General features: G+C 50.5%; 1 protein-coding gene across 1 annotated transcript in view; it reads right to left on the reverse strand.

Moving 5' to 3' along the window:
• ANKDD1A (ankyrin repeat and death domain containing 1A) overlaps positions 1–19,929 on the reverse strand; it is a 45,662-nt gene extending 25,733 nt beyond the window's left edge. Inside the window, exons 1-6 of the mRNA XM_030929752.1 lie at positions 19,896–19,929; positions 15,302–15,405; positions 13,662–13,790; positions 9,089–9,187; positions 4,637–4,741; positions 3,808–3,906 (exon numbers count right to left, since the gene is read on the reverse strand). Coding sequence (XP_030785612.1) covers positions 3,808–3,906; positions 4,637–4,741; positions 9,089–9,187; positions 13,662–13,790; positions 15,302–15,405; positions 19,896–19,929 — 570 coding nt within the window. The remainder of the gene's footprint in view (positions 1–3,807; positions 3,907–4,636; positions 4,742–9,088; positions 9,188–13,661; positions 13,791–15,301; positions 15,406–19,895) is intronic.
• Positions 19,930–23,024: the final 3,095 nt, after the last annotated feature.

Below are 23,024 nucleotides of genomic sequence, written 5' to 3' on the forward strand. Positions count from 1 at the left end.
CAAGGGGTGAAGCCTATAATAATACTGGGGTTGAGGGATAGAATAATAATAGGGGAGATATGTATAAATATTAGTATGTTTTCCCATGTGAAGGAAGGTTTTATGTTAATGATGTGGGAGGTGAGTATTCCTCGTTGCGTTGTAATGAATATGAGTGAGAACATGCAGTGTTTGGTTTTCTGCTCCTGTGATAGTTTGCTGAGAATGATGGTTTCCAGCTTCATCCATGTCCCTGCAAAGGACATGATCTCATTCCTTTTTATGGCTGCATAGTATTCCATGGTGTACATGTGCCACATGTTCTTTATCCAGTCTATCACTGATGGGCATTTGGATTGGTTCCATGTGTCTGACCCTTGTTGCTGGAACATAAGCACCACAGGGGCATCTATTTTGTTTTCTGAAGTTTCCTTACGTGCTTAGAATAGGGCCTGGGGCACATGGCCAACACTCAGTAGATGTTTGTTCAATGAGTCAATGATATAAGAGGGTCTTCAGGGGATCATGTGGAGAGCCTGACATGTGTCCCTGGAACTTGAAGGCCAGAGGACTGGTAGTTGCTTTGCAGTTGGAAAGTCTAAAGGTGACAGTGACATAGCCAAGAGAAGCAGCTGCACTGGGCAGGGCAGAGGGTGCAACGTACTTTGTATTAGAAGTGGCCCCTGCTGAGGTCTGCCTGCTTGGGGTTGTCCTTTGAAGGGATCTCGCTGCCGGGCATGGTGCCTCACACCTGTAATCCCAGCACTTTGGGAGGCTGAGGTGGGCAGAGAGCTTGAGCCCAGGAATTCCAGTCTGGGCAATATAGTGAGACTCCATCTCTATAAAAAATACAAAAATTAGCCAGATGTGGTGGTGCGTGCCTGTAGTCCCAGATACTGGAGAGACTGAGGCAGGAGGATTGCTTGAGCCTGGGAAGTTGAGGCTGCAATGAGCTATGATTATGCCACTACACTCCAGCCTGGGCAACAGAGTAAGATATTGTCTCAAAAAAAAAAAAAAAAAAAAAAAAAAAAAAAAAAAAAAGAATTCAGCTAAAAATAATAAATTTTTAAAGTAATTTTAAAAAGCCCTCAACAAGCCGGGCGCGGTGGCTCAAGCCTGTAATCCCAGCACTTTGGGAGGCCGAGACGGGCGGATCACGAGGTCAGGAGATCGAGACCATCCTGGCTAACACGGTGAAACCCCGTCCCTACTAAAAATACAAAAAACTAGCCGGGCGAGGTGGCGGGCGCCTGTAGTCCCAGCTACTCGGGAGGCTGAGGCAGGAGAATGGCGTGAACCCGGGAGGCGGAGCTTGCAGTGAGCTGAGATCCAGCCACCGCACTCCAGCCTGGGTGACAGAGCAAGACTCCGTCTCAAAAAAAAAAAAAAAAAAAAAAGCCCTCAACAGCTTTGTTTTTCTCTCCTTGCCAGCTTCTCTACAGCCTGTAGCCTGTCGGCTGGCTGCTGCAAGCCAGGACAAGCAGTGGGAAATGCAGTCATAGTGTGAAATCTCTGTGTTCAGAGACATGCAGGAAGTAGGTGAACCATGAAAGGCCAACATATGCCCCCAGTTAACAGGGTGTAGAGGCAATGGTGGGGCTTTCTTCTTCCTTCTGGGTTATATCCATGTTCTGGCATTTGAAGCTGCAGGTGGCACACATGGATGACTGACAGGTGCTCACACTTCCCTGGGCAGGGCAGGGGCCCAGAGGCAGGAGAGCTGGGCAGAAGGCAGCCTTGGCGTGGGCCCGGGGTCCTCTCCCCTCCACGTGGGGACGTCCAGCATCTCCGCCTCTGTGAGGCCTTGACAGCAACACCTCACCCTTCCAAGTGGAGTCAGTCGCTCTCTCTGGGCTCTCAAAGCCTCCCTAGCATTCTAGAGCACATGTGGAGTGACCTGTGTTGTCATTGACTCTAAGAGGTCTATCCCCTTAGCAGGCATTGAAAAACTTACCATGGCCGGGCGCGGTGGCTCACGCCTGTAATCCCAGCACTTTGGGAGGCTGAGGCGGGCGGATCACAAGGTCAGGAGATCGAGACCACGGTGAAACCCCGTCTCTACTAAAAATACAAAAAATTAGCCGGGCGCGGTGGCGGGCACCTGTAGTCCCAGCTACACGGGAGGCGGAGGCAGGAGAATGGCCTGAACCCGGGAGGCGGAGCTTGCAGTGAGCCGAGATCGCGCCACTGCACTCCAGCCTGGGCGACAGAGCGAGACTCCCTCTCAAAAAAAAAAAAGAAAAAAAAGAAAAACTTACCATGCCCTCTCCCAAGATGAAACTGAAAATGAAAACACTCCTATTCTGAAAACACAAAACTTAACAGGGGTATGCAATTTTAAAAGCTTCTTTGCAGAATTTCTGATTGCAAGATTCTGGAGAAGTTCATCAAAGCTGTATTTTCTCTTTCTCTGTTCTTGATGCTCATGCTCTCCTGGGGCCCTGAGGTGTGATCATTTTGCCTCTTGGGTTAGCCAGTCCTGGCAGGTGCTGCCCTCCCCATTCTCTGTATGCCCAGTTCCTGGCCCAGTGTCTTGCTCAACCACCTGCTCAGCCCAAAAGGATGAGTGTGGATGGACTCAGTGCAGAACCCAAGGGGGTCCAACCCTGGAGGCAGCCTGGTAAGGGGAGGAGCACAGCTTTATGCATTAGGATGCTGCTTCCAAATCCAGCTCTACCTGTGTCTCGCTGTGTGACCTTGGCTAAGGCATCTCCCTCTCTGGGCGTCAGTTTCCACAGCTGTAAAACGAGAAGGCTGAATTCAGATGCCTTCCAGTTACAAGACCCGGCAGCAGATTTGTGTGTGAGCTCGCTATCACTTCGGTATACACAGAACTCCCTCTATCCTGGCCAAGCACATTAACCAGAAGATTAATAATGGAGTTCATCTCTTTGTTGGAGGCATCATTTAGAGTTTGCTGTAACAGGCCGGGCGTGGTGGCTCACGCCTGTAATCCCAGCACTTTGGGAGGCCAAGGTGGGCGGGTCATGAGGTCAGGAGATCAAGACCATCCTGGCCAACACGGTGAAACCCCATCTCTACTGAAAATACAAAAAAGTTAGCTGGACATGGTGGCGGACGCCTATAGTCCCAGCTACTAGGGAGGTTGAGGTAGGAGAATGGCGTGAACCCGGGAGGCGGAAGTTGCAGTGAGCCGAGATTCACCACTGCACTCTAGCCTGGGTGACAGAGTGAGACTCCGTCTCAAAAAAAAAAAAAAAAAAGAATTTGCTGTAACATGTTTTCCCTAATTATTCGCAAGGGTCCAATGATAAGAGTCATTTATAGGGTAGACCCTCCGGTCCCCATCACTTGCCCCTTCTCAGATTGGTGAAATCCTGCTCATAAGCCCTGAATGATATGCTCCCTCCTCTATGCTCCCATCCTATTCCTGCCATAACCATAGCAGAGCAGTTGTGTGGCTACCACCCCCTAACACTTTCCCACGTCTGCCAACAGCAGACAACCCCAGTAGATTACAGCCCTACTGAATGCACTCCAGGCAGCACTACCAACCACCCAGATCTGCCACCCTGGCCAGCCACGTCAGATCAGAAATCCTTACTATGACTGTGGCACTGAGTTCCTTGAGTAAGAAACGGTGTCTTGGGCATCTTTCTGCCACCAACCTGTAGCATAGGGCTGGCCCATAACGCATGCTAGTGAAGGGCCTGCTGGATGGACACTAAATACGCTCTCGTCTTTGGGCCACATGGCCCTCCAGCACAATGGGAGTCAGACGTGGACACAGGTGAGGAGCCAGAGCCTGGAAGCTGGCAAGTTTTGCACCCTGGTCAGGATCCCAGAGCCTCACGGACACAGTACCTTGTCTTTGACACTGTGGTCACAGCCAGAGCCCACGAGGAAATCCAGAGCATCCAGCTGCCCGTGCTCAGCTGCCCTGTGAAACGCCGTCCTCCCCAGCTGGCCAGGAGGAGAAGTGGTGTGAGCCTTCCTCACTCTGTCATTGGGCATACCTGCCTCTGCCCACCTGGCCTCTGTTCCCCAACCACTCTGGCTTTGCAGTGGCCTCTCCTGCCCCAGACACTGTCCTCTCCCCTTGCCTCCCCCCACCCTGCCTGGAAAGCCCAGACCCAACTTCCCAACAAGAGCCACTTGCTGGGGTCCCTCCCTGGCTGAAGTCCTTAGGTGGCTCCTTGCTGCCTAATGAATAAATAGATTCTTGAGGATGGGAGTTGAGATCTCCAGAGGGACTTCCAACCACCCATCGGAACTTCCCTCTTAAGATTCCAGTCCCTCAGAACTCACACTAGAGCCCTTTCCTGTCCCTAAAGCTCCCACAAGCCTCGCGCTTCCATTTGGTGCCCCTTCCAACCCCTGATTTCCAATCTTACCCACAAATCCAGTTTATTTACCAAATGCCACCTCCTCCAGGAAGCAGAAGCAATGGCTTGCTTTTCTAACCTACCTAGTCCTTGATCAGGGCCTCTCTGTGGCAACTGACTGTGTTCTGCTTGCATTTTGCTCGTTTGTGCCCCAACACCTCTTCCCAACCAGCGGCTCCCCAGGCCAGGTGTAATATGCCCACAGATCAAAGGATGCATCCAAGGAATGTGGTAAGCTCAGTGGGCAAGAGTGGCCCCAGGAGCCCCCCGCCCAATGGGAATGATGAGTAGCCCTGAGGCACTCTCACCTTGTCTACGTGGTCCAGGGCCACATCCTCCAGGTCCTCCATTATGAACGCCAGCACAGGCACGTGGCCTTTTTGGGCTGCGCAGTGCAGTAAGGTCAGGCCATCCTGGAAACAAGTGCAGGAAGGTCCCTGCAGTCTGCGAAGGGAGGCCCTTTTCACATGCTGCCAGTCTCCCAAACAGCAAGTGTTTGGGACCCAGAACACAGCCTCCCCATGGACACAACACTGTAAATGATGAATGGACCCCAGGGATAATCCACTCTGCTGCCCACTCAGCCTCAGAGGGGTTGGCAGGAGTAAGGATGCCAAAGTTCAAATCCCAGCTCCAGCACCCCTCAGCTCCAGAGTCTTGGGCCAGTTACCTCCACCTCTCTGAGCCTCCATTTTCACATAGGACAAACTAGCATCATAATCCCTGACCACCTCAGTGGGTGGTTGAGAGGACTGGACCTACAGGAAAAGTATTTTATCAACTAAAAATTAATTCAAACATGTATGATGAGGTCGTATAGCACTAGTAGCCTCCAGAATAATTAAGAAGGTTCTAGGCATCTGCCTTCCTTGATACAGCTGCTATTGAAGATGCAGGTGACCAAGTGACTAGTGTATGTCACTAGGAAGTGACCTCCTCACTTTCTAGGGCAGATTAAGAGCAGATGTGGTCTGCAGGGAGTAGAGGGAAGTGGCCTGGGTTGAGGGTGGACAGGAAGAAGGTCTCTGGGGCCTAGAAGCAAAAGGAGGGAGGCTTGCAAATACTATGTTTATGCCCCAGGGCTTCTACTTCTGCCTTGCATTAAGGTCAGATTATTTGAAGTCCTGTTTGCAACCATCAGTGAGTCATAAAAATCAGTAGAACAGTGTTTTACATCTTGACAGTGGTCAAATCTCAGTGAGTATAAACTTGCAATGTGTGTATTTCTTTTTTTTTTTTTTTTTTTTGAGTCAGAGTCTCGCCCTGTCTCCCAGGTTAGAGTGCAGTGGCACAATCTTGGCTCACTGCCTCCTGGGTTCAAGCAATTCTCCTGCCTCAGCCTCCTGAGGAGCTGGGATTACAGGCACCCTCCAGCACGTCCGGCTAATTTTTTGTATTTTTAGTAGATATGGGGTTTCGCCATGTTGCCTAGGCTGGTTTCGAACTCCTGAACTCAGGCAATCCGCCCACCTCGGCCTCCCAAAGTGCTGGGATTACAGGCGTGAGCCACCATGCCCGGCCCAGTGTGTGTATTTCATGTTGGTATCATGGACCCCTGGATATGAAGGGATGAGAAGGGCACTTCCCTCTTGTGTTCTTCCCAAATTCCATAGCCCTGGACTGATGATTTTCATAAGAAAAACGTGAGACAAACCCAAATTGAAGGGCATTCCACAAAATACTTGACTACTACTCTCCAAAAGGGTTAAGGTCATGGAAAACAAGGAAAAACTAAGAAATCATCACAAGATTCGAAGAGACTAAGAAGACAAAATGACTAAAGTATTGTAGAATATTAATGGAAAAACTGCTGAAATCTTATTATAGTCTATAGCTTAGTAAAACTGTAACTATTGGGCTGGGCGCGGTGGCTCAAGCCTGTAATCCCAGCACTTTGGGAGGCCGAGATGGGCGGATCACGAGGTCAGGAGATCGAGACCATCCTGGCTAACACGGTGAAACCCTGTCTCTACTAAAAAATACAAAAAAACTAGCCGGGCGAGGTGGCGGACGCCTGTAGTCCCCAGCTACTCAGGAGGCTGAGGCAGGAGAATGGCGTAAACCCGGGAGGCGGAGCTTGCAGTGAGCTGAGATCCGGCCACTGCACTCCAGCCCGGGCGACAGAGCGAGACTCCGTCTCAAAAAAAAAAAAAAAACTGTAACTATCACCAGCAGAGCTACGTAAACAGCAGGGAAAGGAGAAAGCTTCAGGGCAGAAGCAGGACTGGGCCTGTGGCATCTACAGGTGGGATGAATCCCTTTGGGGAAGACCTTGAACGAGAGATTGAAAGGAATAGTGGGGTCTATCATTTGCAAAGCTGGCTGCATCTATTCCCCCTGCCCTTGGAAGCACACCCCAGGATCGTGCCACTCTTCTCACCGAGAATCTACACTGGTCCTGTGACGGGCTTTTGAATGCAATGGAGGTGATACCACATGGCTTTCCAGCCTTAGCCTCTAGAGCCCTTGCCAATTCTGCTCTGGATCTTTTGCTGCCCTGAGGCAGACGCGTAAGGAAGTCTATGCTGGACTCCCCAAGGATCAGTGTCCACCTGGAGAAACTAGCCGCACCATCCCAGACGTTCCAACCCTTCCTGCAGAGGCTCCAGACATGTGAGTGAGACCCTCCAGGGCCAGCCAGCCCCCAGCCCACCCACCTGCTGACTGCAGCCTTGTAGGTGAGCCCAGGCAAAGCCACAGGAACTGCCTGCCAACCACAGAATTGTGGAAAATAATATATCATTACTTTCAGATTCATTACTTTTAAATTTTAGAGTGATTTGTTGCCAAAAACAGAAAATGAATATAGAGGGGATCTGCTTAACTAGAAGAGTCCATGACTCAGAACCTCACCCTCCATATACACCCAAGACCCTGCCTTCCTCATTCTAGAACATGGAGGTTCATTCACAACCCTGTTTACAGTATACTACATCAAGACAACACTGGATTCCCCAGGGCCACTGAGCCCTTCCAAGGCCAAGCCAGGCCAGGCCAGCAGGACCAGACAGCAGAACCCTGAGCTTGAACCTGGGTGTATTCACAGGGTACCCTCCTGCTGGCCCCTCCCTCCCACACTCCGGCTCAGATCTTGTGACCCACCACATAGCGACATGGTTCTCTGGGATGGATTTTCCAACCCAAATGCTTTCAGGCACTCCCACCACTGCCAAGAGGATCCTAACAATGGCATGACACAGACCTCTTACGTGCCATGACCCTTTTACATCTGGTGAAGCCTATAGACCCCTTCTCAGAATAACATTTACTTAAATGCAAAAAAATAAATTATACAGGAAAAAAATTTAATCAAATAAACAGGCTTACAATGGCGTATTCATTTTCTATTGCTGCTATAACAAATTACCATAGCTTCATGGCGTAAAACAGCACAAATTTATTATTTTACAGTACTGAAGGTCAGAAGTCTAAATTAGGTTGGCAATGCTGTGTTTCTTCTGGAAGCTCTAGGGGAAAACTCATTTCCTGTCCTTTTCCAGCTTCTAGAAGCTGACCAAATTCCTTGGCTAGTGGCTCGCATCGCTCCACCCCTGCCTCCTTCATCACACCTCACACACATCACATCACACCCAACAAATTCCTATTGGTGTGTTAGGTTCCGGGAGTTCAGAGGTTCTAGGAATTAGGGTATGGACATCTGTGAAGTGACATTATTCTGCCTACCATAAAAGGAAACCAATTATATTGAAATTAAGTTATCAAAATATTACAAACCAAGTTTTCAATCTAGTAACACATGTGCTTCCTTACTGACCTGTTAAACAACAAGATCTACTGAAGGGTCTAACCACTGCCATAATTTCAATGTAATGATAAATGTAAGGAGTATTTTAAGATAACTGCAAAAACTTTCATGTGATACGAAAACAGCTACATTTTCTATTAGTGACAAAGTCACAAGTACTAATATTACCTACATTCATCGTTGAAAAAAATGCTAATTAGTCGGGCGTGGTGGCACGTGCCTATAGTCCCAGCTACTCTGGAGGCTGAGGCAGGAGAATTGCTTGAACCCAGGAGACAGAGGTTGCAATGAGCTGAGATCGCACCACTGCACTCCAGCTTGGGTGACCCAGCAAGACTCCATCTCCAAAAAAAAAAAGAAAGAAAGAAAAAAATGCTAAATTTTCAAGAAGTTAGCCAAAATAAATACGCACTTTTTTCCAATCCAAGTTCATAGGTCCTCTGAATTTTCTCCAAGAACCCATGTGAGAACTCCTGGCTGAGGGATTTGGCCCAGAAATGTTTGCATTTTCCTATGGGCGACTGACACCCTAAAAGGTGAGCCACCAGCGGAGGGATTCCAGGCACTCTCACTTGCTGAGGCCCTGCTCCCTCAAACCACAGTGCAGGCTGATAGAGTAACTCACCCACCATACCACACTTGGTAAATGATGCTTTGCTCCTTTCACCCCACCACACTGAGCACAAGGGGTACGGGGCCTGGCAGGAGGGTGGAGGAGACCTCACCTCCTTCTCATTTAATTTTCCTAACTACCCTCTGAGGGAGTTACTTTGATTTCTCTCCTACAAACACGGAGGCCAGCCAGAGGGCTGGGGACTGTCCCAGCTCACCGAATAGGACAGAGAGGTGGGGGAGATCAGAAGAAAGAGGGACAGACAAAGGCAGGTGGGGGACTGGAGGGGCAAGCGGGGGTGGGGGGCAGAGGTTGGGGGAGACCTTTGCATACAGGGCCAGGGGAGCTGAGGGGACAGAGGGCTACCAGCTGAGGCCTTACCTTGCTCTTACAGTGGATCTTGGCCCCCGAGTTTACCAGGATCTGGAGGATTCGTAAGTGGCCGAACCAGGCGGACAGGAGAAGCGCGTTCATCCCAAACTGGGGGAGAGGACATAGAGGAGGTGAGAAGAATGTGGGAAGGCGTGGCCGTGCCAGTCAGGCCCTGTGCCTTATGATTAAACCAAACAACCAGAAGGAACTATAAGTGCCACTCAGTCCAGGGAGCTCCAAGCTTTAGGAATTTAAATACCAAGATTTTTTGGTTTTTAAATAGAGGCTGATGTACTGTTGCAAACTTTTTAAATTTATTTTTTGCTAAATGAAACTTAAAAATAAAACAGCTGCTGGCCAGGCTCGGTGGCTCATGCCTGTTATCCCGGCACTTTGGGAGGCTAAGACGGGAGGATCACATGAGGTCAGGAGTTCAAGACCAGCCTGGCCAACATGGTGGAACCCCGTCTCTAGCAAAAATACACAAATTAGCCGGGCGTGGTGGTGGGCACTTGTGATCTCAGCTACTTGGGAGGTTGAGGCAGGAGAATCACTTGAACCCAGGAGGTGGAGGTTGCAGTGAGCTGAGACCCGCCACTGCACTCCAGCCTGAGCGCCAGAGTGAGACTTCGTCTCAAAACAAACAAACAAACAAAAAGGCTGCCATTTACTCTCATCATCATTTCATAAAGAAAGACCATTTTAGAAGAAAAAAATTGTAAGGAACCAATCTTAGAATATATTCTTGGCAAATAAAGCTTCATAACTGGGCATGGTGGTTCACGCCTGTAATCCCAACACTGTGAGATGAGGATCACTTGAGCCCAGGAGTTTGAAACCAGACTGGGCAAAATAGGGGGACCCCCATCTCTACAGACATTTTTAAAAAATAAGCCAGGCGTGGAGGCACATTCCTGTGGTCCCAGCTACTTGGGAGGCTGAGGTGGGAGGATCACTTGAGCTCAGCAGATAGAGGCTGCAATGAGCTGTGATCACACCACTGCACTCCAGCCTTGGTGACAGAGCGAAACCCTGTCTCAAAAACCAACAAACAAAGACAAAAAACAAATGTAGCTTCATGAAAAATACATTGTCCCTGTTTTCTGATTTGCTATGACTGGTGAAGACCTTATCCTGGACCGGTGTTTAAGAATGGACTGTTTAAATCTCCCATAGAGGCTGGGCATGGTGGCTCATGCCTGTAACCTTAACATTTTGAGAGGGACCAAGGTGGGAGGATCACTTGAGCCAGGAGTTCAAGACCAGCCTGGGCAACATAGTGAGACCTGTCTCTACAAAAAAATTAATTAGCTGGACATGGTGGTGCGTGCCTGTAGTCCCAGCTACCTGAGAGACTGAGGTGAGAGGATCATTTGAACCCAGGAGGCAAAGGTTACGGTGAGCCAAAATTGCACTGCTGCTCTCCAGCCTGGGTGACGGAGTGAGAGCCTGTCTCAAAAATAAATAAAAAAAATAAATATCCCACAGAATATCTTCAAAGCAGATAGCTTCAGTCTGTAGCACCACACCACCTCACGAGACATCCTTGCACAGTCAAACACTGGCTTCTCTTAGAAATGTCGGCGGAGCTTGGAGGGTGACAGAGCAAGACTCCATCTCAAAAAAAAAAAAAAATGAAAAAAGAAAAGGAAGAAATGCCTCCTCGAGCTGTTGAAATCTGCACTCCTGCAATTTCCATCTCACCAACTCTCTGGAGCAACTGAAAATATGTCTGTGGCTCCACTCAGGGCAGCCCCGGACCTGTTTGCAGGGTGCTCTTCCTCCACATCTGCACCGTGCTCCAGGGTCCCCAGAGCCCCTTCAGTGATCTCCACTGCAGTAGGGTTCTGCACTTCCCCCACCTCCCTGGAGTCTTTTCTTCTCTGTGAAGAGCAACCCCAGGCCTCCAAACTCAGCTCTGGGGATACATCAAGAGCCAGCCAGATCCTGGGAATGGTTTTTTGCAGTGCTTTCTTGGGTGTGGCTCCACCAGGAGCCTTTGTGAGGGGTACCAAAAAAAGGGGTCTTAGCGGCTGGCGCCAGAATTCCTCTTAGGGAGGGAACTGTGTTTGAGTAAAAGCCTTGACAAAGGGTTGAGGCAAAAGATGAAACTCAGAGGGAACTCACTAATCAGTAGGCTCCCGAACATCCAAAGAGAGTTGCTCTGCTCTGCTTTAGAAACAGGCGGGAATTTGGAGGCAGGAAGGGGGCGGTGCAGACAAGGACAGCACTGGAGAGAGGGAGGGGAGCAGAGGCTGGGCCCAAGGCAAGGAAAGAACCAAGGGCCTTTAAAGAACAGAATGTCAAAGAGGGGGTTTTAGGATTTTTACATTGTTTTGTGTGTGATATAGGTCCCCTCTATATCCCAGTTTGGAAAGCCATCCCACACTACTAGCCTTCTGTGAATGGAGTCCCAGGGAGAGGCACCATGTTTGGGATGACGCCAGGGTGGAATCAAAGGACTATTTGCAAAATTTCAAGAGGATGCCAAAAGTTGACCAAAAGTAAGAGACAGCAGGGACCACAAGCATTTAAATTCTTCCTCCTGAAATCCTAGGGAAGGTGCTGGACCCAGCAAAGAGCCTCAAATGAGGGTCTATCATCCAAGATTGGGGCATATTTTTTAAAATTTAAAATACAAAAAAAAAAAAAAAAAAAAAAAACAAATGAGGGTTTACATCTGGCCTTAACTAGAGCTGAAGAGGCCAGGAGACCCGGCACTGGCTCAGAGCTCAGTGCCTGATAGAATATCAGCAACTGTGGGCTGGCTGCAGGAGGGAGGAAAAAGAACAAGCACCAGCAGAGTCCAGAGGAAGAAGTCCACAGGCGCTCAGGAATAAAAAGGGTAAAGGCTCAGGACTGGGGGAGCGAGAGCCATGGGAGCCAGAGCCTCCTGACAGTGGGGACCCCCGGGATATGTCACAGTCCTAAACCAGCTTTCCCCACATACATAGTTCCTAGGAACTATCCAGGCCAGAGTCCTGTGGCATATCACTAGAGATCTTCCTCCAGCAACAGGATTTCCTTTCTCCAGTATCTCCTGAACCCCATTACTACAGCAGGCAAGTCCACCATGCTGTCTTATTTTTCAAAATGTTATGTATTGCCATTTGCAAAAGAAACAGAGAGGTTTTTGTTTGTTTGTTTGTTTGTGACGGAGTCTCACTCTGTCACCCAGGTTGGAGTGCAGTGCTGTAATCTAGGTTTACGGCAACCTCCGTCTCCCAGGTTCAAGCGATTCTCCTGCCTCAGCCTCACCAGTAGCTGGGATCACAGGCGTGAACTACCATACCTGGCTAATTTTTGTACTTTTAGTAGAGACAGGGTTTCACCATGTTGGCCAGGCTGGTCTCGAACTTCTGATCTCAGGTGATCCTCCCGCCTTGGCCTCCCAAAGTGCTGGGATTACTGGTGTGAGCCACCGCGCCCAGCCAACAGGGAGGATTTCTAAAAGGGCCCCCTCTTACTGTTCTCCCTCATAGCTTCTTTTTTCACTGAACCTCCAAAGGAAGAAGTAACAGCATAGTGGTGACAGTGGGGGTCTTTGTGAGTAGAAAGAGTTGATGCAAGAGGCTCTAGTGTTTCACCAGGGAGCTCAGACTAAGGATCCTAGACGTTCTGCTCCTAAAGGCATCCCTAAATGAGGCCTAAGCAGGTACAGGGAAGAGACAGGATTGGGGAATGGGGAGGTAAGGGTTGCTGCCTCACTTCAACCCCAACTAGTAATCAACCCCCACACAGCGCGGCCTGGGAGCAGAGAGAAGCCGGAACAAAGAAAATTGTTTTCATGGACAACTAAGTCGCTGCAGGGAAGTTTATGGTTTTATTTTTTATTTTAAAATTTTTACCTATTTATTTATTTAGACACCAGTTTATAAGACTGGCTAATTTTTGTATTTTTTGGTAGAGATGGAGTTTCGCCATGTTGCCCAGGCTCGTCTCAAACTCCTGGGCTCAAGTGATCTACCCACTTGGCCTCCCAAAGTACCGAGATTACAGGCGTGAGCCATTGTGCCCAGGCACTTTTTAAAATTTAAATGTAGACAAAGCCATAAGTGTATCCCTTTCAAATGTCATTATTAGATTCAGCCTTTTCCCCAAACCTTGTAGAGATAATTTTACAGACCCCGTTACTCATCAGTGCTCTCTCTCAGCAACACACTGCCTGCCAATTGTTTAACTAAGACTGTTAGTCTTTATCCAAGACTTTGAAGTGTTAGCCAGGGCAGAGCCCTGTGGCATGTCATGAGAGACCTTCCTCCTGGTGCTTTTGCTAATCAGGCCTCTATCAATCCACCCAATTATCTGTTCTACAGCCCTCTCCCTGTTCACGTGCTTTCATGAGGGACTGAAAAGGCTCTCTGAGAACTGAAAGACCCTTGAAAGTGGAGAGCTCTTCATTACTGTATAGGAGGAACATGGAACCAGTGCAGTGTCCCTGGCACCTGAAGCCTTTGACTCCCTGCCACTCTGCACCTGAATGTCTGCATATTAGCAGCAATCTCAGCAACCGGCTCATAGACCCAGAGAGATCTCCAGTGCCCCCCACCACCCTGAGACAGACAGACAGACAGACACGCACACACAGACGTGCCTCTGTGAGGGCCCCTACCGCATCCTCCTCGTCCACAGCAGCCTCGTGCTCCAGAAGCAGACGCACAGCCTGCTCATGCCCTGCACCTGCAGCCCAGTGCAGGGCCACCCTGCCCACCTGCCCGGAGGGAGATGACACTTGTCAGGTGCTGCTGCCACCTGGCTGCCTGGACCACCTCCCACACCCTCCCCCAGGACAGCTGGTCTGCAGGCTGGAAGGGTGTTTGCTGGCTCTGGTCCCCAGCTGGCTGGGCACCCAGCCCCATTCTGCCGCATGCTCCTCTCCTGCATGGCAACCAAAGCCAACATAGTAAAATGACTGGACCCATCTGTCCCCATCTGTCCCCATCTAAAACTCTTCAGTTTCCCATGGCTCTCAGAATAAACTCCTAACCCTGGAGATGATGAGGCGCTGCATGGTCTGGCGTTGCCCACCCCTGCTTCTCAGAAATGCCAAGCAACTTCCCACCTCTAGGCCTTTTCCTGCTGTTGCCCCTGCTGGAAAGCCCATGTGGTCAAGGATTACCCTCCAAGTCCCTGAGAGGCACTGGAGTCCCTGGGTTCTGTCCCCTTCCTTCTCTCAGAATGGGGCTGAAGGGGCCTGATGTACCATCTCATTCTCAGACCACCCTGGCAGTTCAAAATGCCATCCAAGCAGGCCTGGGGGAAGTTGGCCTGTGGCCCCTGTGCCCACTTCTTCCCTCTGTAGTTTTCAGCTTATGAGGGGACAATGAAAGGAAGCACTGGTTTTCTGCGTGGTCTCAGGCAAGCCACATCCCCTCTCTGGAGCCCAGCTGCTCCTTCCTTCCTCAGAGTTTCTGCCCATACTGTTCTCTCTGCCTAGAATACTGTCCTTCACCTAGCTCCTCAAAAATGCCACTGCCGGGAGGGTGAGGCGGCCCACGCCTGTAATCCCAGCACTTTGGGAGGCTGAGGTGGGAGGATAGCTTGAGTCCAGGAGTTTGAGACCAGCCTGGGCAACATAGCAAGACCCCTATCTCTAGAAAAAATACAAAATCAGCCTGGCATGGTGGTGCGTGCCTGTAGTCTCAGCTACTCAGGAGGCTGATGTGGGAGGATCAACTGAGCCCAGGAAGGTCAAGGCTGCAGGGAGCTGTGATTGTTCCACTGCGCTCCAGCCTGGGTGATGTGAGGTCCTGTCTCAAAGAAAAAATTTAAAAAGCCACCTCCTTGGGAGGCTTTTCCCGACCCTCCTGCACATGCTGTTATGACAACTTATCACAGAGAGAATGAATTGTTTGTGGGATGCTTTGTGTAATGTCTGTCCTCTTTTGCCCATCTCCCAGCTTCTGGCTGCTGACCTTTGAGCCTAGCCCTCCTGGCTCTAACTTCTCAGATGGGTCCCAGAAGTTAAGTTTGACCTCTGGAATTGCCAAGCCTGGCTTGGAATCCTGACCCTGACCTTGGGTGGGGGTCCAACCACTCTAAGCCTTAGATTCCTTAGATTCCTGGAGACAATGCAGGCCATGAGGACAGAGCCTGAGCCTCCCTCCAAGTTAACACATGCAAATGTACCTGCCTCTAGCTCAGATGAACTGTTCCCCCTGTGTACTGGCATTATCATGATACTATCCCAGGTGCCCTGATTCAGAGAAGCCAATTACGCACGTGGTTTCTGGCCCTGGTGTTAACCCTCCTCCCAATCAGCTCCTGCATCCTGCTGACGTTGTTCTGGCGGGCGGCCTCGTGGAGCTGCCTCTCCAGAGGAAGCACTATGGGGACAAAATGGGGTGCAGGATGAGGGGGAGGATCCCCCACACTGCAGACAGCAGAGGTAAACAGCCTGTTCCCACTCCTGGACATTGCTGGGGCAGGGGTCTTTCAGCTAGGAATGGGGGCAGAGCGGCACAGCCCTCCTCCCTCTCAAGGTCCGGGTCCTCCCCAGACAGGCTGCTCTTCTTCATTAACTCATCCCACAGCCACGCAACCAGGACGTGGTGAAACCCCGAAGACGGAAGAGCAGGGCAAAGCCATTTGCAGCAGCCTAAATGTGTGCCCCATTATCCAAGTTTCACGTACCCTCCCAAGAGCTGCTCTTGGGGAAGGAAATGAAATTAACTCCCTCTGGAGTCAGTAACCACCTTTTCAGTCTAGTGTAGAAAACAGCCAGGATTTACTGAGCCACCTATTTCGTGCCAGTGCCGGGTGAGGCCAGAAGCACGTTTACCCTACTTCTGTACCTTCCATCTCCTTGCTCCTCCACCCCTTATTCCAACCCCTCTGTTGCCCAGACTGAAGTGCAGTGGCATGATCTTGTCTCACTGCAACCTCCGCCTCCCAGGTTCAAGCGATTCTCCCACCTCAGCCTCCTCAGTAGCTGAGATTACAAGTGTGTGCTACCACACCTGGTTAATTTTTGTATATTTGGTAGAGACAGGGTTTCAACAGGTTGGCCAGGCTGGTCCCCAACTCCTGACCTCAAGTGATCCGCCTGCCTCGGCCTCCCAAAGTGCTGGGATTACGGGTGTGAGCCACAGCACCCAGCCTCTTCCAACACCTCTTGCCCATATCCTTTTTTTTCTTTTTTTTTTTTTTTTTTTTTTTTTTTTTTTTTTTTTTTTTTTGAGACGGAGTCTCGCTCTGTCACCCAGGCTGGAGTGCAGTGGCCGGATCTCAGCTCACTGCAAGCTCTGCCTCCCGGGTTCACGCCATTCTCCTGCCTCAGCCTCCCGAGGAGCTGGGACCACAGGCGCCGCCACCTCGCCCGGCTAGTTTTTTGTATTTTTTTAGTAGAGACGGGGTTTCACCATGTTAGCCAGGATGGTCTCGATCTCCTGACCTCGTGATCCACCCGTCTCGGCCTCCCAAAGTGCTGGGATTACAGGCTTGAGCCACCGCGCCCGGCCTTGCCCATATCCTAACCAGCTTTCACCTGCCCATGCTGAGGCCACCTCAATTTTCCTTCTATGTGGTCTCTCTCTTCTCTCTGCTCCTCTCACCCTCATCGCTGCACCTTTAGCACAGAGTCTCAGATTAAAGGGAACCTCAGAGCTCCCCCTGCCCACCCCTGTCACACACAGCTGTGGGCTCAGGGTCAGACTGCAGGTTAGTGTCTGAGCCAGGAGGACTCAGGGCCAGATGATCCCTACCGGAGCCCCATGCTGCCGTCAACCTGACGGCTCTTGATTGTGAGGATGTCTAGTCTCCATGGCTAGACTCCAAGCATTTTGGAGGCTCTGGACACACTTGACCCTTCCTGATCCACCCACAGCTCACAGCAGGCCCAAAGGTGGGCACAGGAGGAACCCACAAAACTCTGCCTCTGAGCCAGGCATGGTGGCTCATGCATGCAATCCCAGCAGTTTGGGAGGTCAAGGCAGGAGGATGGCTTGAAGCCAGGAGTTCGAGACCAGCCTGGGCTACAAAGCAAAACCCCCATCTCTACAAAAAAGTTTTTTAAAAAATTAGCCAGGTGTGGCGGCACATGCCTATAGTCCCAGCTATTCAGGAGGCTAAGGCAAGAGGATTGCTTGAGCCCGGGAGTTTGAGGCTGCCAATGAACTATAATTGCACCTCTGCACTCTAGCCTGGGCAACAGAGTGAGACCCTGTCTCTAAAAAGAAAACAAAAACAGGCCGGGCGTGGTGGCTCACACCTGTAATCCCAGCTCTTTGGGAGGCTGAGGTGGATGGATCATGAGGTCAGCAGATCAAGACCATCCTGGCCAACATGGTGAAACCCAGTCTCTACTAAAAATACAAAAATTAGTTGGGCATGGTGGCACACACCTGTAGTCCCAGCTACTCGGGAGGCTGAGGCAGGAGAATTGCTTCAACCTGGGAGGTTGAGGTTGCAGTGAGCTGAGATCATGCCACTGCACTCCAGCCTGGTGACAGAGCAAGACTCCGTCTCAAAAAAAAAAAAAAAGAAAACAGAGGTCGGGTGCAGTGGCTCACGCCTGTAATCCCAGCACTTTAGGAGGCTGAGGGGGGCGGATCACGAGGTCAGGAGATGGAGACCATCCTGGCTAATACAGTGAAACCCCGTCTCTACTTAAAAACACAAAAAAATTAGCCAGGAGTGGTGGCGGGTGCCTGTAGTCCCAGCTACTCGGGAGGCTGAGGCAGGAGAATGGCGTGAACCCGGCAGGCGGAGCTTGCAGTAAGCAGCGATCACGCCACTGCACTCCAGCCTGGGCCACAGAGCGAGACTCTGTCTCAGAAAAAACAAAAAAGAAAAAAGAAAACAGAAACAAAAAAAAATATCTGCTTGTATGAGTGATACCAACAATCCCCATACGAATAGATGCCTGTCCCCTCTCCCAAAGTGCTCACACATACTAACACAGACAAATATTTGCTGGCCCTTTGCATAGTTACTGCAGGGCAAGTGACCCCACAGCCTTCATGTTTGGTCCAGTATGAATGTCTGAACCCAGCCCCTTTGTGTATCCAGGGACAGGTGATGAGTGTCTTGGTAGGGAAGGCTAAGATTCACTGAGGTGAGAGACAGGCCTGCCATGCAGTTTGCTTTTCTAGATAAATTCCACACAGACTTCTCCAGATGTGAGAGGATCTTGAGCTTTCTGGGGCCTCATGGATACAACCTGTGGACCTCAGAGTCGCTACCCCAGGAGGCAATCACACAGTCCTGGGTTCAACTCTGGGTGAACCACTTCCTAGCTGTGTTAGGCAGTTTCCTCATCTGCAAAATGGTAGTGTGAGCTTCCTTACAAGATTAATATAATGATTAGAATCGAGATATGAAAGCCCCTGGCACAGTATCTGGCATATAATGACCATACCACCGCCACCATCACTATCATCACTATTATTCCTCCAAGGTGAAGGGTCAAATTCTGGTAGCCAAAGAGAGCTGCCTCTTCAGGTGTGAGCTTACAGCGGCCTGGGTTCTAGTACCTGCCCTGCCACTTTCTAGCAGCAGGATCCTGGGCTAGCCATATCCCCCTTGTAGGTCTGTTTCTTCCATTGTAAAATTGGGGGAGGGTGAAGAAAGAGATCTGTATAGTTCCCTTCCTGTCTGGCACCCTGTGTCTTATCTGCAGCTTAGGGGGATTGGCCTGGTTTGTATTTGCAAACAGCCAGGATCCCAGTGGGAAGCCAGCAGACACTACCTAGAGCCAGGCCAGAGAACGTTAAGTTAGAATGAAATCAAGTTCAGTCTCATCTCTTCCATCCACCTCCCACATCCAATACCCACTGAGCTGTCTGAGCCTTTGCCCATGCTGGGTCCTCTGTCCAGAATTCTCTGCCACACACACCAATGCTCCATTGCTACACATTCTTCGCAGGCCCCCTCAAGTGATCCTCCACCCCAGACAGAATCATGTACCTACTCTGAAATAATTAGCATCTTGATTGAGCATTCCCACCCCCAACACATCCCTCAGCTGAATAGATGCAGTGTGCCAGCATTTTGGACACTATAGGTCTCAAAGGAATCCAGTGAGCTGCACTATGCGCATTTGAGGGAGAGCCCCGGGATTCAGCTGTCGGGGTTCGGCCAGGGCTGCAGGATCAAGGACTCACAGTGCAGACACCGACACAATCCTTCTCTCCCCTCTCCCAGACAGTGCAGCCAAAGCTGCCCCAGGCCAGCTGATGCCCACACAGACGCTGCTGCCCGGCCTAGAGGCCCTGGCACTGGGTGCACTCCCTGAGGGAGGCTTAGAGTTGCCCTTATCCCACCTGTGGCCAGTCAGGCTCCTCCCCTCTGAGTGCGTGCCCCATCCGATGCGGTCTCCACTCGCTATCCAGTCCCAGCATTCCGGGGGAGCTGGGGCTTTCAGCACTTCTACCACCCAATGGCTGCGTGACCTTGAACAACTCATTTGAACACCCTGTGCCTCAGGTTTCTCATCTGCCAAATGAAGATAACGTAATGTCCTACCCAAATGGCCGAAGCGAAGATCAAATGACGTGCCTCTCCTGGGTCAAGGCCTGGCACACAAAGTACAGCACGCAGTCAAGTATCGCTATTACCTTTATTATTTGTAGCTAACCTCTCAGCCGCTGCTCCCCGCTCACCTGGCGGGTGGCGCCCCCGAGTCCCAGACGCACCGGCAAGGTCCCCTTGGCCCGGTGCGCTGACCGGTAACCATTGCGCTCGGAGCCACACAGACACCCAAGTCAGAGGTGGCCGTTCGGAGGGCAACAACGTCACCCCTGACACTCCCCAAACGGATGCGGGGGTCCTCTCGGCCTCGGCCCCCGCCCCCCGTCCCCCAGCCAGGCAAACTCACGGCCGTCGGTCTCCCACGCCAGCTCCTCCTGCATCCCGCCGTTCCGCAGCCCCTGCGCGCGCCGGCGCCCGGGTGCGAGGTGTGCGTCCGCTGGGGCGGGGCCCGGAGAGCCGAGAGGAGGGGGCGGTCGCTCCTCCAGATCCCACGCCCCGCCTTCTAGGAGCGCAGATGCAGCGGCCACCCCAGTCCTGGACCAGGATGCAAGGTCCCTCCTCCTGCTCTCTTAACCTGCCCACCGCTCCGCGCCCGAAGCCGGCGGGTCGGGGCCACGCCGAGTTCCGCAGGTGCCCCTGACCCAGTCTCCTCCCCAGGAGTTCGCCCAGCCTCCCCGGCCCTGGAGATAGATGCGCACAAGGCATCTAGCAGGTTCACCTTCCTCGCGCCTCAGGGCGGAGGGATGAGCCTTGGGCCCGCCGCCTCAGGCGCAGAAAGTCAAACCCCAAGGATGTGAGCTGGCGTTTAAGGAACCACAACCTCAGCAGCTCTGCAAGCATATGAAGAGATGGTCGGATTTTTCAGTGTTCAGAAAGATGACAATGAGATACCACTTACATCCATTAAGACTGGCAAAAATTAGAAAGCTGAATAATGCCAAATGTCAGCGGAGAATATGGAGCTGTCGAGCTGGCGTGAGTAGCCTGTGGCTGTCAATCTGGAAAACAGTCTGGCAGTAATGAGGGAAATTATGGGAGAACCCTAAAATCCAGCTCCTTGATCTAGATCTCTGAAATTCTCTTGCAGGCCCATAAAGGGACATGTAGGAGGATGTTGGTTGCTGTGTTGCTGTGGTTGCTAAGAGTTGGAGACAATCTAAGCGCCCTTTCTTATGAGAGCGGGTGGATAAAATGTGACGCTGTGCAGCACTCAAAGCAAGGGACCCGGTGTATTCGTGGCAACATGGATTTAAACACCTAGTGCTAGGCAGAAAAAGTAAACCAAACCAAATAAAAACTAGAAGACAATATCAATAAAAATATTACAAATGCATTTACATCAAACAACACAGACTTGCAAAGACACATAGAAACAAAAAGATACCCATTAAATACACGAGAATGGGTTGCACTTCAGACCCTTGGGGGATGTCCATGTCCTTTTTGCCTTAAAGGCATTTACAGCTTCTTTGAATTTAGGGATAATGGGGTCTCAGGCATCTCTATCCCAAGGCAAGAAGCCAGAAAAGCCATGATAGGTGTAGTTGCTACTTTGGGGATCAAAGGAGGAAGAGCATCTTTCAGTCATTAGTCCTTAAGATATCGTTCAGGAAGCCTTCCTAAAGAAGGAAGTATTTGGAATGGCCTTTGAAAAATAACATGATGATAACAGCTAGCAATTAATGAGCCCTGAGCCAACCCCTCAAAACGGTCTCAAAATAACAATTCCAATATAATAATCAAAGATATGATTCCTTTTTTTTTTTTTCCTGAGACAGTCTCACTCTTTCTTCCAGGCTGGAGTGCAGTGGCATGATCTCGGCTCACTGCAACCTCCGCCTCCCAGGTTCAAGCAGTTCTTCTGCCTCAGCCTCCCCAGTAGCTGGGATTACAGGTGCTCGCCCCCACACCTGGCTAATTTTGTATTTTTAGTAGAGATGGGGTTTCACCATGTTGGTCAGGCTGGTATTGAACTCCTGACCTTGGGTCATCCACCCACCTCAGCCTCCCAAAGTGTTGGGGTTACAGGTGTGAGCCACTGCGCCACCCCCTCCCCCCCCCTTTTTTTTCTTTCTTTTTTTTTTTTAAGACAGAGTCTCACTGTGTTGCCCAAGCTGGAGTGCAGTAGCGTAATCTCGGCTCACTGCAAACGCTGCCTCCCAGGTTCAAGCGATTTTTATGCCTCAGCCTCCCAAGTAGCTGGGACTACAGGTGTGCACATGCGGCTAAGTTTTGTATTTTTAGTAGAGACGGGGTTTCACCGTGTTGGCCAGGCTGTCCTTGAACTCCTGACCTCAAGTGATCCATCCACCTAAGTCTCCCAAAGTGCTGGATTACAGCTGTGAGCCACCACGCCTAGCCAAAGATAATATTCCTGAAAACAGTTTAAATGTTTTTTGTAAAGCTTTTGTCATGTGTACATCCCTCTAGGGGCACAGTGTCACGTTACGGTTTTAGTCACTTGGAATAGTTCTCTATGTGGTTATGCCACCAACTCAACATGAATGGTTTATTTTGTTTTGCTTTTGTTTTTTAGGTATTTTTAAATGTTAATTTTACTTTACAATTATGTAAAATATTTACATGTTTCAAAGTTAAGTGTCTGAAGGTTGTCATAGTCAGCTGTGGTGATGGATGAAGAGGGGACCACTGGCTTCCAGCCTGCTCTCACTCTCCTTCACTCCATATCCAGTTTTTCTTCCCAGCTGCTGAGGCTGCTGACCAACAGTGGCCCCAGGCCATCACAGACTTGGCTGCAGACCCAGGGTGTTAGTATCACCCATAGACCTCCCCAGGAGCATATCCTTGTGGTTCCTTTTCAGCAGCTGGACACACTTGGTTTCTCAGATGACTGGCTAAGGACTCCTCTGATCCCCAGCTCCCCTTCTGGTCCTTCCACAACTGTGTAAGGCAAATTACTATCACAGATCCCCTATCCCAGGGGTCCCCAACCCCCAGGCTTCCGACCAGCACTGGTCCGTGGCCTGTTAGGAACTGGACCACACAGCAGGAGAGTGAGCATTACCACCTGAGCTCCGCATCCTGAAAGATCAGTGGTGACATTAGATTCTCACAGAAGGTCAAACCCTATTGTGAACTGTGCATGTGAAGGATCTAGGTTGCACACTTTTTTTTTTTTTTTGAGATGGAGTTTCGCTCTTGTTGCCCAGGCTGGAGTTCAATGGCACACTGCAATTTCTGCCTCCCAGGTTCAAGCAATTCTCCTGCCTCAGCCTCCCATGTAGCTAGGATTATAGGTGTGTGCCACCATACCTGGCTAATTTTGTATTTTTTTAGTAAAGATGGGGTTTCACCATGTTAGTCAGGCTGGTCTCAAACTCCTGACCTCAAGTGATCCTCCCGCCTCAGCCTCCCAAAGTCCTGGGATTACAGGCATGAGCCACCATGCCTGACCTAGGTTGCATGCTTCTTATGAGAATCTAACTAATGCCTGATCATCTGAGGGGGAACAGTT

This window comes from Rhinopithecus roxellana, chromosome 5, assembly GCF_007565055.1.
Source record: "Rhinopithecus roxellana isolate Shanxi Qingling chromosome 5, ASM756505v1, whole genome shotgun sequence".
Lineage (NCBI taxonomy): Eukaryota > Metazoa > Chordata > Mammalia > Primates > Cercopithecidae > Rhinopithecus > Rhinopithecus roxellana.